The sequence below is a fragment of the Colobus angolensis genome, unplaced genomic scaffold, assembly GCF_000951035.1.
Source record: "Colobus angolensis palliatus isolate OR3802 unplaced genomic scaffold, Cang.pa_1.0 Scaffold70, whole genome shotgun sequence".
NCBI classification, from domain to species: domain Eukaryota; kingdom Metazoa; phylum Chordata; class Mammalia; order Primates; family Cercopithecidae; genus Colobus; species Colobus angolensis.
This window is the reverse complement of record NW_012120710.1, coordinates 8399666-8412580: the sequence shown is the minus strand read 5'-3', so window position 1 is coordinate 8412580 and position 12915 is coordinate 8399666. Positions and strand designations below refer to the sequence as shown.

The 12915-nt window shown below is 39.8% G+C and overlaps 1 protein-coding gene and 1 long non-coding RNA gene across 2 annotated transcripts in view; one reads left to right on the top strand and one right to left on the bottom strand.

Annotated features, from left to right (window-relative positions):
- Nucleotides 1–12915, bottom strand: part of SEPT11 (septin 11) — a 93154-nt gene that overhangs the window by 23091 nt on the left and 57148 nt on the right. Inside the window, exons 3-5 of the mRNA XM_011927233.1 lie at nucleotides 12342–12537; nucleotides 6207–6393; nucleotides 3107–3268 (exon numbers count right to left, since the gene is read on the bottom strand). Coding sequence (XP_011782623.1) covers nucleotides 3107–3268; nucleotides 6207–6393; nucleotides 12342–12508 — 516 coding nt within the window. The 5' untranslated portion in view covers nucleotides 12509–12537. The remainder of the gene's footprint in view (nucleotides 1–3106; nucleotides 3269–6206; nucleotides 6394–12341; nucleotides 12538–12915) is intronic.
- LOC105501332 overlaps nucleotides 1–12915 on the top strand; it is a 31789-nt gene that overhangs the window by 14175 nt on the left and 4699 nt on the right. The gene's annotated exons all lie outside the window — the stretch shown is intronic.

Genomic DNA, 12915 nt, shown 5'->3' with positions numbered 1-12915 from the left:
AGCCTCCCGAGTAGCTGGGACTACAGGCGCCTGCCACCGTGCCTGGCTAATTTTTGTATTTTTAGTAGAAACGGGGTTTCACCGTGTTAGCCAGGATCGTATTGATCTCCTGACCTTGTGATCCACTTGCCTCGGCCTCCCGAAGTGCTGAGATAACAGGTGTGAGCCACCGCACCCAGCCTAAAATACCCAATAATTTTTATATTGATTACATGTTGAAATTATATTTTGCAACATATTGGGTTAAGTCCTTAAAATTAATTTCACATTTCTTTTTACTTTTTTTAAGGTGGCTACTAGAAAATTTTAAAATATTTGTATGTCTCACATTATAGTTCTACTTGAACAACACTGCTTTAGACAGTTGACTACTGCACAAATTCTAAGTCAGAGAAACACTTTAGCCCAAATTATTGGCTCAAGTTTTGCACCCAGACTTATCTGAACTAGAGATGGTGTCCAAGAAAACTGACTCTTTCACATCAGTTTATTTGGTAGTTATCGCTGCATTCTGAGTGGGGGAGGAGATAATAATCCTATCTTTTTTTCTATCAGCATGTAAGAATAAGATTTGAAATAGCTGCTCCTAGAATTATTATTTAGAGTTCCTTGATCCAGTGTTCTTCCACTATAGATACATTGAGAAAGAAGATAAAAGTTTTCAAGCCAATTCCTCTCCTACAGAGAACTTGGCATAATCTTTGGCTCAGGTTTCCCAAGTAGCATTTTGTCGGATGCTTAAGATACTGAAATTTTCTAGTTCATCTCACACTCTAAGAAGAAAGAAAGCGTATTCTCTTTCTCAAACAAGTCTGAGTTTCAGACTTGAACACTATTGTCCCCTGAAGTTGAGGGGCAACAGGACCCTTCTGGTCAATATTTTGGTGTAATGACCAAGGAAATTTCTCCACTCAAATGCAACAAAAGCAACTGCCAGTGGAATCTGTTTTCCTCAGATTTCTACACATTACGTGAAATTTCATCAGCAAAAATTGTTTGTAATGAAGAGCCTAAAAAAAATTCTTTAAAGAACAGGATTAGTTTGGAATGTCAGAGATTCAGTTCTATTAATCTGATAAAGACAGAAAGAAAATAGAGCAAAAATTCTTGGGTATTTTCTTTCCAATAAGTTTAACACAGATATAGTTCCATGAATATAAAATAATGAAAACTTATTTAGAAGGATAGGAATATAAAGAAAAATTACATAGCAGTCATTCATGATACTTCCTGAATACCACACTGACATCCCAAATTATAGTTCTACAGCAGAATAAAGGAGTGCCATCTCAGCTTGAGACTTTGACCTTGCTATAAAAAAGTACAGACCTCCTGCAGTATCCACAGGGTATGGGTTCCAGGACTGTCCATGGACACTGAAATCTGCAGTGCTCAAATCTCTGATATAAAATGGTATAGTATTTACAAATAACCTATGCACATCCTCCTGTATACTTTAAATCATCTCTAGATTACTTATAATACCCAAGACAATGTAAATGCTATATAAATCGTTATTATACTATATTTAAAAAATTTTTTTGTAGAATTTATTTTTAATTTTTCTTGCTAAGTTGACCAGGCTGGTCTTGAGCTCCTGGCCTCAAGTGATCCTCCCTCCTCAGCCTCCCAAAGTGCTGGGATTACAGGTATGAGCCACTGTGCCTGACCATATATATTTTGTATTATTGTTTTTATTGTTGCATTTTTTTTTCCAAATCTATTTGATCCATGGTTGGTCAAATCCGTGTATGCTGAGGACTGACTGTACACTGCTCTGCTTGGGTGGTAGTACACAGGGTGAGAGTGTAAGCCTGACAGCCAAAGCCTGGGTTCGAATCCTACCTCCACTACCGACAGCTGTGCAATCTTAGGTGTTATGCTGCAGTCTCCTCATATATGAGGTAGGAACAATAATAGCACCTACATATGCAACTGTTGTGAGGATGAAATGGAAAGTCTTGAACAGTTCCTGGTGCATAGTAAATGCTCCAGAAATGTGAAAAATGTCAGGTGCTATTATTATTACGTAGCTGTCAGTGCCCACAACCAGAGAATTTTAGAGGTGGAAGAGATCTTGCCTATTATACAGTTCAATCCTGCTTAAGAATTCCTGCTACAGTATCTCTTCCAAGTGGACTGAAACAGGGTGTGTTATCGACTAACACTGGTGATGGGAACTCACTACTTCCCAAGAAGTAAGGTGTGTCTTCCATCTCAGTGGCTCTACTAGTTAAACACTCACTTCGTAATGGGACCAAAACCCCTTGTTTATCTTTTGTCCATCCATTCTTTTGCACAAGTCTAGTCATTCTCCCTTGTGGCAACCTTCCTTTCACACCCCATCATGCCTATTTCCTGGGAAGAATCTGTTTTCCAGATTCTTGGGCATCCACTATATGCAAAGCATGTGGCTTTCATGGATGTTATGCATTCCCAAAGGGAAAAAAGATGCGTAGAGTCATTGCAGCTCACAGCTGAGCTATGGGCTGAGACACACAAAAGAGCAGTGAAACAGACTTGAGCATCAACCAGCAGGATGGAGACTCACCAGGAGGGATTACATCACAATCACACAGGGAACCACTGTCGCTTTAATCATTTATCTCCTGACTAGTTCCTCTCTGTGATGTGGAAATTGTATCCTCAACTGCCAATTTACCTAATGATTCAGAAAAGGGTAGGGAAAATAGAAAGGAGGGAAAATAGAAAGGAGGGAAGGGCGGGATCCAATCACCAAAGCAAAATTGGGACAAGCTGACGTATTTCTGCCAAGATTGGTAGAAACAAGCACAGATCTATTTCCTTTGAGCTGCTTTTTGTGAAATGGTGCCGGGCTGGCATTTCCTTCTCGCAAGATTTGCTGTAGAAATCATAACTGTTAGAGTGTGAAGGAAACTGGAGATCATCTTGTCTAACGCTCCCATTTGACAGATGGAGAAACTGAGGAGCAGACTGGTTAAATGACTTGAAGTGGTGGCAAAGCTGCACTACATCTGAAGTCATCAGGTGCCTAGTCAGTCCAGTGCTCCAGCCACTCTACAACGCTGGTACTAAGACAGGCGTTCATTAAAATCACTTGTTTCCATTTGACTTGACAACTTACACTCATTGTCGCGTTAATCTCTGCCACCGTTTCTTCATCAGTGGGAAACTGATATATCTGGACCCCATTGCTGACTAGTTCACTCATGATCTTACTCTTGAATTTGTGCAATTCATTCTTGGCAATGGTGTCAGCTTTTGCAATTATTGGAATGATGTTCACCTGTAAAACAGACATGTCCATTTTTACACAGTTCCAACATAAGAAAAAGACAAGTGAATAAAACATAGCAAACAAATAAATAAAATTGCAAAACCTTAATGTAAAAAATAAAGCTGTTGCATGCTTATATCAAAACATCTCAAGTACCCCATAAATATAAACACCTCCCACCTACCTACAATTTTTTTTTTTTTTAGGTAGAGATGATAATGAAAATCAAACTTTGTACCTAGGTGAAAAATTAAGAAGACCTGAGATAAACTTTTAGTTCCATATTCAAACACTTTTACTTCCTCCCATCCTGCACTGCAAGTATACTTATAATTTTCCTTCCTGTGCTACCTCATTTTTCTTTACAGAGTAAAGGAAGTGTTGCTATTCTATGACAAATAGTGATAACAAAGGAGCCTATTCTTTGAATGACCAACCACTCCTTTTAGACCCCTCCCATCTACTTTAGGCTCTTGATTTTTGCACACCCTAACAGTATAATAACAAAGTTTTTGTAAGAGCAGTGGAGTATTCGGTCCTATGCAGCCCAACATCCTTTCTTTCTTTTGATGACCTGAAAATTGCTGAAAGGAGAACCTATGTATTAATCAAAACAAAAATGGTGTCGCCCACTGTAAAAGTTTTCAAAATCACACCAACTAATTCTTTTGAAAATCAGCTTCTATCAAATTACTCCTTCATGCCGGAATAAAACTGAGTGCCAAAGGTAAGGCTCACTTTCACAGCATCGGTTACAAAGAACAGGGGAGAACTCAGAATTTGACAGTAGTGGCAGGAAGCCCAGAAAGGGAGCCAAGGATACCCTAGAGCACAAGTTCCAAACCCTGTGTGGACATTCTTTTCCCGGCTGCCCCCAGCCCTGTGCACGGGACACATTTCTTAAATTCACATTTTAAGATTAACTTTCCCCTAATCCCTGTAGAAACAGAGGTTTCAATAAGACATTACTGACATCCGATATATAGAGCTATGGTCTTCACCCAGCTTAGGTGAGAGAAAACGGACTCGGTGAGGAAGCTGTCCTAGCCAGGGAACACAGAGTCTTTCGGGAGGTGTTCAGGTCACATCTACATGCCTCTGCTTCTCCTTTTATCCAAAGGCCACATTAGAAATCCTGATAGACCCCAATGAGATGACACGCTGACAGAAAGACCTATTCTTCAACCTATTCCTCAACCTGTTCCTAAGCTCACCATGCTTGGGCTTCCTCCAGCAAGGTGCAGACTAAGAAAAACATCATTGAGGGTGGGGGAAATGTTTGGATCAGGACTGGAGGAACAAGAAACTTCCTATTGTTCTTACTGGCTATCTTTTATACACATTTAGTATTTAATTAATGTCAACATAAACAAAATGGCAGAGATTCACTCTTTCTTGGGCAAATTGATCAGAGGAGATACAGAAATCAAGCAATTTGGTTTTAAAACCTCTTTTCCTCATTGGCAGGGGCTTGAAAGTCACTCCTGAAATGACCGTACATTTGCTTAACTCTTCCCTTTACTTGTATAAATAAAACTTTGATATTATCATTTTCGGATGCTAGCTAGCTCTCCAACTCTCCAACGATATCACTTCTTTGAAAGTTTAACCTGCTTTATGGTTGGTTGTTTGCTTTTATTAGTTGTGCCTGTTATGCATTTCTCTTTTCCTTTTTCAATGAACTCTATTAAACATAATCATAGTGTTGGATATTATCCGGCTAGATCTGCATACTCAGCCCTCAGTTAGGAAGCCTCCTCAGTCTATTTCCTTCAGAACGTCTGTGGAGAACGGGGCACTCTTGAGAACAGGGAGGTCTGCCCCTGCTTCCAAGGACACGACAGACGCGGAAGCGGCCCTCACTGCCCGTGATCTCTCCACTGTCATGGCTAATGGCACAGCTCCCAGGGGAGCCGAGGAATCAAATGGGATGAAGAAGGGTTTCTATTTATTCTGCGAAGAGTACTCTAGCTGCAATGATCCTTCCAGGCCATTAGATTTTTCTATAAACTACTGTGTCTGTGCCTGCTGGAAGCCGAAGGAGCCTGGCTTGGCTTCAGCCTCTCCAGACCTCCAAAGGCCAGTTCAGACAGAGGCCTTGGGGACAGGCTGATCTTCTGAGCATTCTCTCACTGTTTTGTCCCTCTGGAGAGAAAGCATCTTTTATCAGCATTGTTGTTTAGACAAAATCATAGTAACAACACCCAGCAGAGTCCTCTAAGGAGCTTTATCATCTAATAAGACTTTTCTGTGAATGCAAAAGGCATTTTGAATCTACGAGTAAATACCATCCATGGCTTTGTTTTGTGCTTGTTCTTGTTGTCATTTGTTTCATCCTTATTTCAGAATGTATTGTCTTCTATTTATTTCAAAATGGAAAGTCTAATTAATTATATAGTAAGGTGCCAAATTTTATCAAACTTACCAGTCTCTTCCTTCATGTGTTGTGAAAAAGAGAAGGTATAAATGTGGCAAGCTCAGGGATCACACTTAAACGAAGACTTTGCTTTACTTGAACATACGTGTGTAGTTCAGTTTTAAAATCTAAGAAGCTGGACCATTATCATCACAGAGACAAAAATTTAACCTTTTATTCCATCGTAAACTTTGAATTAAAACCAAACCTCTAGAAACCTGTTAGAGAAAGTTTTTTTTTTAAAGAAAATAAACAAACTTGGAAGTTATATTTCAACCTCCCATGTAAGAATTAAAAATACTTCCTGAAAGCGACTTGATTTTTTTTTTCTAGTTTTGTTTTGTTTTGTTTTATTTTATTTTTGTCTAACAGGCAAGAAGTTTTGAAGTGTTTTTCTCGTGCTGTCAAACACTGTTCCTGTAATCCAGGAAAAAAAAAAAAAATCACATTGAAAGCAGAGAACAAATTAGGGCATTAGGATAAAGAAGATCTAAAAGGAGAGTGGATGATAATCAGAGTGGCAGCAAGTACCTTACTGTCCAGCTTTTTCATGGTGACCAGATCCAGGGACTTTAGTGAATGTCCAGTAGGGGCAATAAAGTAGAGGCAGGCATGGATCCTCGTGTCATGGTAGTTGAAGAGAGAACGTTTAATCTTCAATTCCTCTTGCAGGTAGGCCTCGAACTGGGCATCGATATATTCTACTATCGGCTTATAGCTAGAATGCAGAAACAGCATGTTTCTAGTCTCAAACCTCTTTCACAGTTTGGTGTAGACAATCCTTCGTTCAACATCACAATGGCTTCTTCTTTCCTAAGGGCTAAAGCCCAAGTCCTTACCTAGGTATCCAAGGCCTTCCATCACCTGATGCCTGAACAGGGCTCCAGGCTCACCTCTCCTGTCCCAGCCACACCCAACCATTTGTAGCAGCCCCCACGTGTCAAGCCCTTATTTCCTCTGTGTCTTTGCTCACACTGGCCCCTCTGCGAGAACCTGTCGTTTTCCTACTCTTTTCCTGGCTAACATTGATCCTCTAAAACAGAGACTGTTCATATGTGGAGCAGGCTGCCACTCTCCCAAGGTGCATCCATGGAAGATATTGCTAAGAGATTGTGGCATTCTTTCCCGCAGGGCCAAAACTGGGCCTCAAAAATCCATCTGAGAAAAGTGATTGTGATAGCTTCTCCCTACTGATTGCCATTGGTGCACAAAATGAAACTGTTGTGTGGTTTCAGAATACACCACCACCACCTACTGTGAGCTATTCCCTGGTCATCTGCCCTATTCCTCCAGAGGTAGGGGCTCTCTGTGCTCCCATAGCCCTGTGCACAATCCAACTCATCTAGGAACTGAGGCGCCTAGACTATTATGATCTTCAAGATTCCTTTCAACTCAAAATCTTCATGATTTAAAGGTAAACGCTGTAACCCTCTCTTCTCACCAAATCATTCAAATCTGTTTTGGATAACTGTGTGTGATCCTATTAACTGACCATAAACACAGTGATGAATAGCATATTGGGGATACACATTCCATAAACCACATTTCCAGGAAGTAAGCAGTATGTTAGGTCATTGTGGGAAACCCGCTAATTTCTTCTGGTCTCCAAAGGGACTACTCAGAAGAAGTTTGTTTCAGCAACAAAGAGACTGTTCTACTAGGAATACAAAGAGTTAATTCTCCCCAAACTTATTGCCTTTCTGAAGATACAAGTTTTAAGAAAAATAAAAACATTTCAACACCCAAATCCCATACCCGTAAGTTAAACTGAAACCCTTGAAAGGGAACCACAAATCTTTTATAATAAAAGTGACAGCAGACATCCTAAGAAAAACAAACATCCCCAAAATAAACAATAACCACAAACTTATGAGCAAAACTGAAAGCAGTCCATAAAAAGCTTTTTGAAATTTTTCTTTGGTGATTTTATCACAATCTATTGGTTCAATTAGAGTAGACAAAATCTCCAGAGGTTTAAAAAAAAAAAAGGTAGGATATACCTCAGGAATAATAAAATTCCAAATCATGACAGGCAAAATTCCAATAAAAAGAATCAATGTGCAATAAGATTCTTCTATATTTTCTAATCTTGAAATATAGACATATATTGCATAATAATAATATTTAATGAGATAATTATAGAGGATGGTGGTTAGAAACATGGATTCAAGCCAAACTGCCTAAAACCATAATACAGCTGCACAACTTACTAGCTGCACAGCCTTAAGCAAGTCACTAAACCTCTCACTCAGTGTCTCAATTTCCTCACAGGTAAATCACAGACAAAAATAGTAGTTCTATCAGGAGCTATTGTGACAAATAAATGAGCCAATACATGCAATACATGTAAAGGGTTGTCACATAAAAGATATAACTATTTCATAATTATATAATAAATAACCAACACTATAGAATCAAGCCTGACTTTTTAGAAAAACCTTAAAAAAAAAAAGGAACTTTACATTCACCCAGTTCTCTGCTGGTATCTGTCCTGCTATGGAGTTCATGCCCAGGAGGGAAGTGCAGCAGGCCACTCCAGTGAGGTCCACCCATGCCCTTTGCCCTTTCAGTGTGGGGCTGATCCTTCAGTCTCCTGACACTGAGACAGATTTGGGGATTAGGGATCTTCCCCAGCAGCCTATTATCCCTAAGGGTAAGAGAAGCAGCTCACAGCAATTGCTCCCCTGCATCCCCAGTGTCTGATTTTTAGCTCTTAGCACTCCTCCTCTCAATAGTAGTCCAAATACGGTTCTGCTTCCTATTAATTTCCCTTCTTGCCTCTGGTTTTGATTCTGATCCTCCAAAAATAATGAGAGGCATAACATCGCTCATTTTGCAGTGAGGAATGCTTTCTGCACTGGATTCAAAACATCTTTTGTTCTCTAATATCTCAGACTTCCGTCTACCTGTTCTTATTATAGAGTCCTGGCCAATCATTCAATCTCCTTTCCTTTCACTCCATGTGTTCCCTCTAGAAAATCACACTCATTCCCTCTAGAAAATCACTATCATCCGACAGATAGTTCCACTCACCATCTATCTGATGACAAGTCATAAATCTCTACCTTCAACCCAGATCTTTCCTCGGAGCTTCAGACCCATCCACAATTGCTTATCCTGTATTTTCAACTGCTTTCCCAACTAAATATGTCCAAAACTGAACTATTCATCCTGCCTTCAAACCCACATTTTCCCTGTATTCCTTAGGATGGTGGGCCACCACCCACACCACTGGCCAAGTCAGAAACCTGGGATTCAACCTGGAGCCTCCTTCTCTTACCTCACACACATAATAAATATGAAATCCCATCTACTTTACCTTCCAAACTATTACTAACCAACAAAAATCAATGTATTCCTGGAAAACAATTTACCAAAACCACTATTCCCCATGTCAAAGATTTAATTATGATAATAAAATAGTTTCTTCTTGATGAGACTCAAGCCGGCCAAGTGGTTTTGTACTCCTCATCATCATCCTGTAGATGAGATGAATTATCTGCCTCTTCCTCCAAATCCTTTCCACTTCTGTATCTGAAGTCAGAAAGAAAGGAAGCTTAATCCCAGCTTAGCCTTTTGCTAGCTCCATTCCTACTAACATTTATTTATATTCTTTTTGGCCAATTAAAACTTCCCTGGATTGTGGCCATATCAATCAGAGGAAAGACAGGAGGACAAATCCAGTCTAGCCCTTACATTTTCACATAATTTTCTTTTAAGGCATGGAGATATTCCTTGTTACACAGCACTCATTTTTTTCCATATACCTCCAGCCATAAAACACACACACACACACTAAAACGGCAGAGGCTAACCCTAAAACTGATGGAAAAAGATACTTAAACAATGTTTTCCATCCATCCAATCTACCCACTGATCATTCTTGCAAAATGGCCAATGCCATCATTCAGGGACTGACTCTCCACTTCATATATGACCAAATACTTAACACGTTTTTCCCTTATCTTGCTGTATGTTAGCCAATTTTCCTTATCCCTTGACTACCTCCACCAGAAAGTGTGATTAAAAACTTAAAATTTAAAGGCCAAACAGTCCATCTCACTACTGTTTTACAACTCTGATAAAGATTTGGTGATTTGTCTCGGGGATTTCAATTATTTCTGCCTTTGAGGGCTGACTATCATTACAGCTAGTGATACTGCATGGACAGCTCACCTCCCATCTCCCCCGGGTGGGGCAAACTAATTATTCTATTTCCAATTAAACAACAAAACTTGGTTTCCCTTCTTCCCCAGACCCCTTGCTTTCTCCACTAAAGAGTACAAACAGCCAAAACAAGGAAGCCCTTAAATAACAAAGAGTGAAATGTGCTTTTAAACATAACAGGAAATCTTACCAGATCTCTCTTCCTGCCTCCTTCTAGCTAGCCTGGTCTGAGGCAGATAATAATACAGCAATGCTGACATGTCCAAAGCCTACATAAACAAACTGGGATATTCTTGAAGTCTTGCATCTATGGCAGAAAAGCTTGCCTAATCCCCAAAGTAGGTAAAAATCAACATGGGTATAGAGAAATACCACATCCCTTCCCGTATGGTTACATATTGATGCAGAAATGAATATCCCACTTCCAGTTTCTTGAGGGAAGCAGAGCCTGTCTGAATAACGATTTGTGAACAAGTCATTTGGCTTTACAGTCAATAGTGTCAACAATATCTTCTGAGGTACAGGGTAACAGAGAGTTTTAAGTGCCATTTAAAGAGGTTATGCAATAGCTGTCAAGAAACTTCAGAGGAAAAAAATATTTGGTATCTAGGTTAGGTTAATATCACACTTCCTCTCTTCTAAATCTCCTTGGAAACTATTATTTGACCCAAATGAGTCAGATAATTTCTTAAGGAGGGCTCCAGCTGCAAATACGAGGATATGCATTGTCCTAGCTGTTTGCTGCTGAGTGTTGGTTGGGAAGTGAAAAGGCATCAGCAGCCCGAGGGAAAGTCCCAGTTTAGGGGAGAGGCAAAAATCGAGTGGCAGCACTGTGGCAATCCCAGTGAGCTGGAAGAGCACAGGGAATCTCAGCAAGAGGCTATGTGGAGGATGGTTCTCATTCCTAGGGGGAGGGATCCTGAAAAAGTACAGTTACTGTCTTCCAATGAAGGAATGCAAGAATAAGATTTTTCCTAACCCCAGGGAGAAAATCTATATGGGTCTGAGAGGTGGAGAACAGGCCTTGCCTTGGGTATGTTCTGTGACTATGCAATGATTGGAACCCCTGGCTCTCTTCCCAGCTCCCACAATGCACTTGTGCCCCTTTCCTTATGACCAGGGCTTTCTCTTCATTTACTACCCTTGGCATTACAAACAGCCTTCAGGCAGGGGCCTCTCCATCACTCCTTGTCATTGAGGTCATATATTAAGAGCAACTGCTCAGCTGTAGTGTCAGAGCCGAACTTATTCCCTGCCCCAACACAATGTACAGATAGCCCATTTTGGCCAGATGCAAAATAAAATCTTTCTCACTCTATCTAACAATTGTTCCTGTTATCACGGGACAATGTCTACTGAAGAGCATTTAAAGTGCTTTATAGATAAAATAAAGAGCTTGGTGCTCAGCTAAAGAATGAATTAAACATTTCTCTGTCATTACTGTGGTGCTCATACTTGTATCAGGAATAGTTAAAATATATCTAGGCAATACACATTTCTAGATAAAAATAGGCGAGTTCCTCTTTACAAAACACATGTATATAATATACAGTTTTGCGGAATATGGAAAAAAATCCTGATACAACTGAAGTGTCTGAGCCGTAAGCAAACACACCCTAACTTACTGATTTGCTGTTCATGTCTACATGCTGGTTACATTAAGCAGGTAGACACTTATGCCCATAATGTTGTAACTGCTCAAAGATGTTTTTGGAAGCCCCATTCTACAATCACCTTTGGGCCTGGGGCAGTTTTATTTTAACTTTCTCAAACTCCTTTTGAGAATGAATGTACTATGTAAAACAGTCATAAGATATCTGAGGTTGAGACTGATGAACAGAATTGGTGCTCTTGAGAAGGAATGTGAACAAAATCCTGAGATTTTTGAATCTTAACGAAATTTTAAGAATTAAAAACTTCCCTCAAGTAAGGGCAAAGAGCAACTCATGGTAAAGACCCAAACTTACATGGCTTTATAAATGGGGTATACTATAAAAACTCAGTGTACTATTTTATCATTACATAGCAAGCAATGGTGAAGGCATTTGTTTACCTGGGGCAGATTTGGTGGAGCTTCTAGAGACCTCCCCTCTAGTGTCCTGGCTTCCCAAGCAGTATGAAGTGATTGATGGCTGGGGTTTCTGCTAAAACTGTTCTGTGGGGTGGCTGGGTGTTTCTCTAGATTGCTTTTCTTGGTAGGAAAGCCCAAAACCTAGTTTCATGGCCTTTGTGGAAAGATGCTGTAAGCTAATTTAATCCCTCTAATAAATCTCCTTTCTGCTCCTACTAGCTGGGATCAATTTTGATGTCTGATTCTGACCTCAAGGAAGAACATTCTCAAAAAAATTCTCAGAGGACAAGAATATCACACCTTTTAGGCAATAGAGGACGAAGCCCCACAACTAAAAAACCCCCAAAACATTTGGCCTTTAAATTTACCTGGGATGGATCCTGCTATCTCCTCATCCATTTATGTCCCCCCAAAATCCCAAGATGTACCTGTCATCTTTATTTATCTGGTCTCCAAATCCCACGGTGTCAACGATGGTTAACTTCAGCCGTACATTGCTTTCCTGAAGCTCATAACTTCTGGCTTTTAACCGAACACCTGGTTCATTGTGAGTAGCTGGGTCACTTTCAAATTTGGTGTTGAACAAAGTGTCCATTAACGTGGATTTGCCAATGCCTGTCTCACCTACGTAACCACAAAAGAAAAATTAGAGAATGGGTCAATGTCTTTCAGACATGAGTTCAGTTCATCAGTATTTTTTCATTAGTCATGATTATAAAGTTTAAAAAAGAAAAACTGTCACCAGAAATGCCACTGTGAAGAGATAATTCTTTCTATGTGTAATCTATGGAATACCTTTCTAAAAATGCCTCAATGAATTTCAGAAACTATTTCGCAGACAGGATTTCAAATTTACAGATCAAGAGATTCTTCTTTACCTCTGGATAGAAAAACGGTACTTGCAAGTTTGCCCATGCTCAGTTTGTATATTACAAGAACATGAACTTTATCTCTTTCTCTCCTAAATGTCAGAGTATAAAACTATATTACTTAAGGGATAAA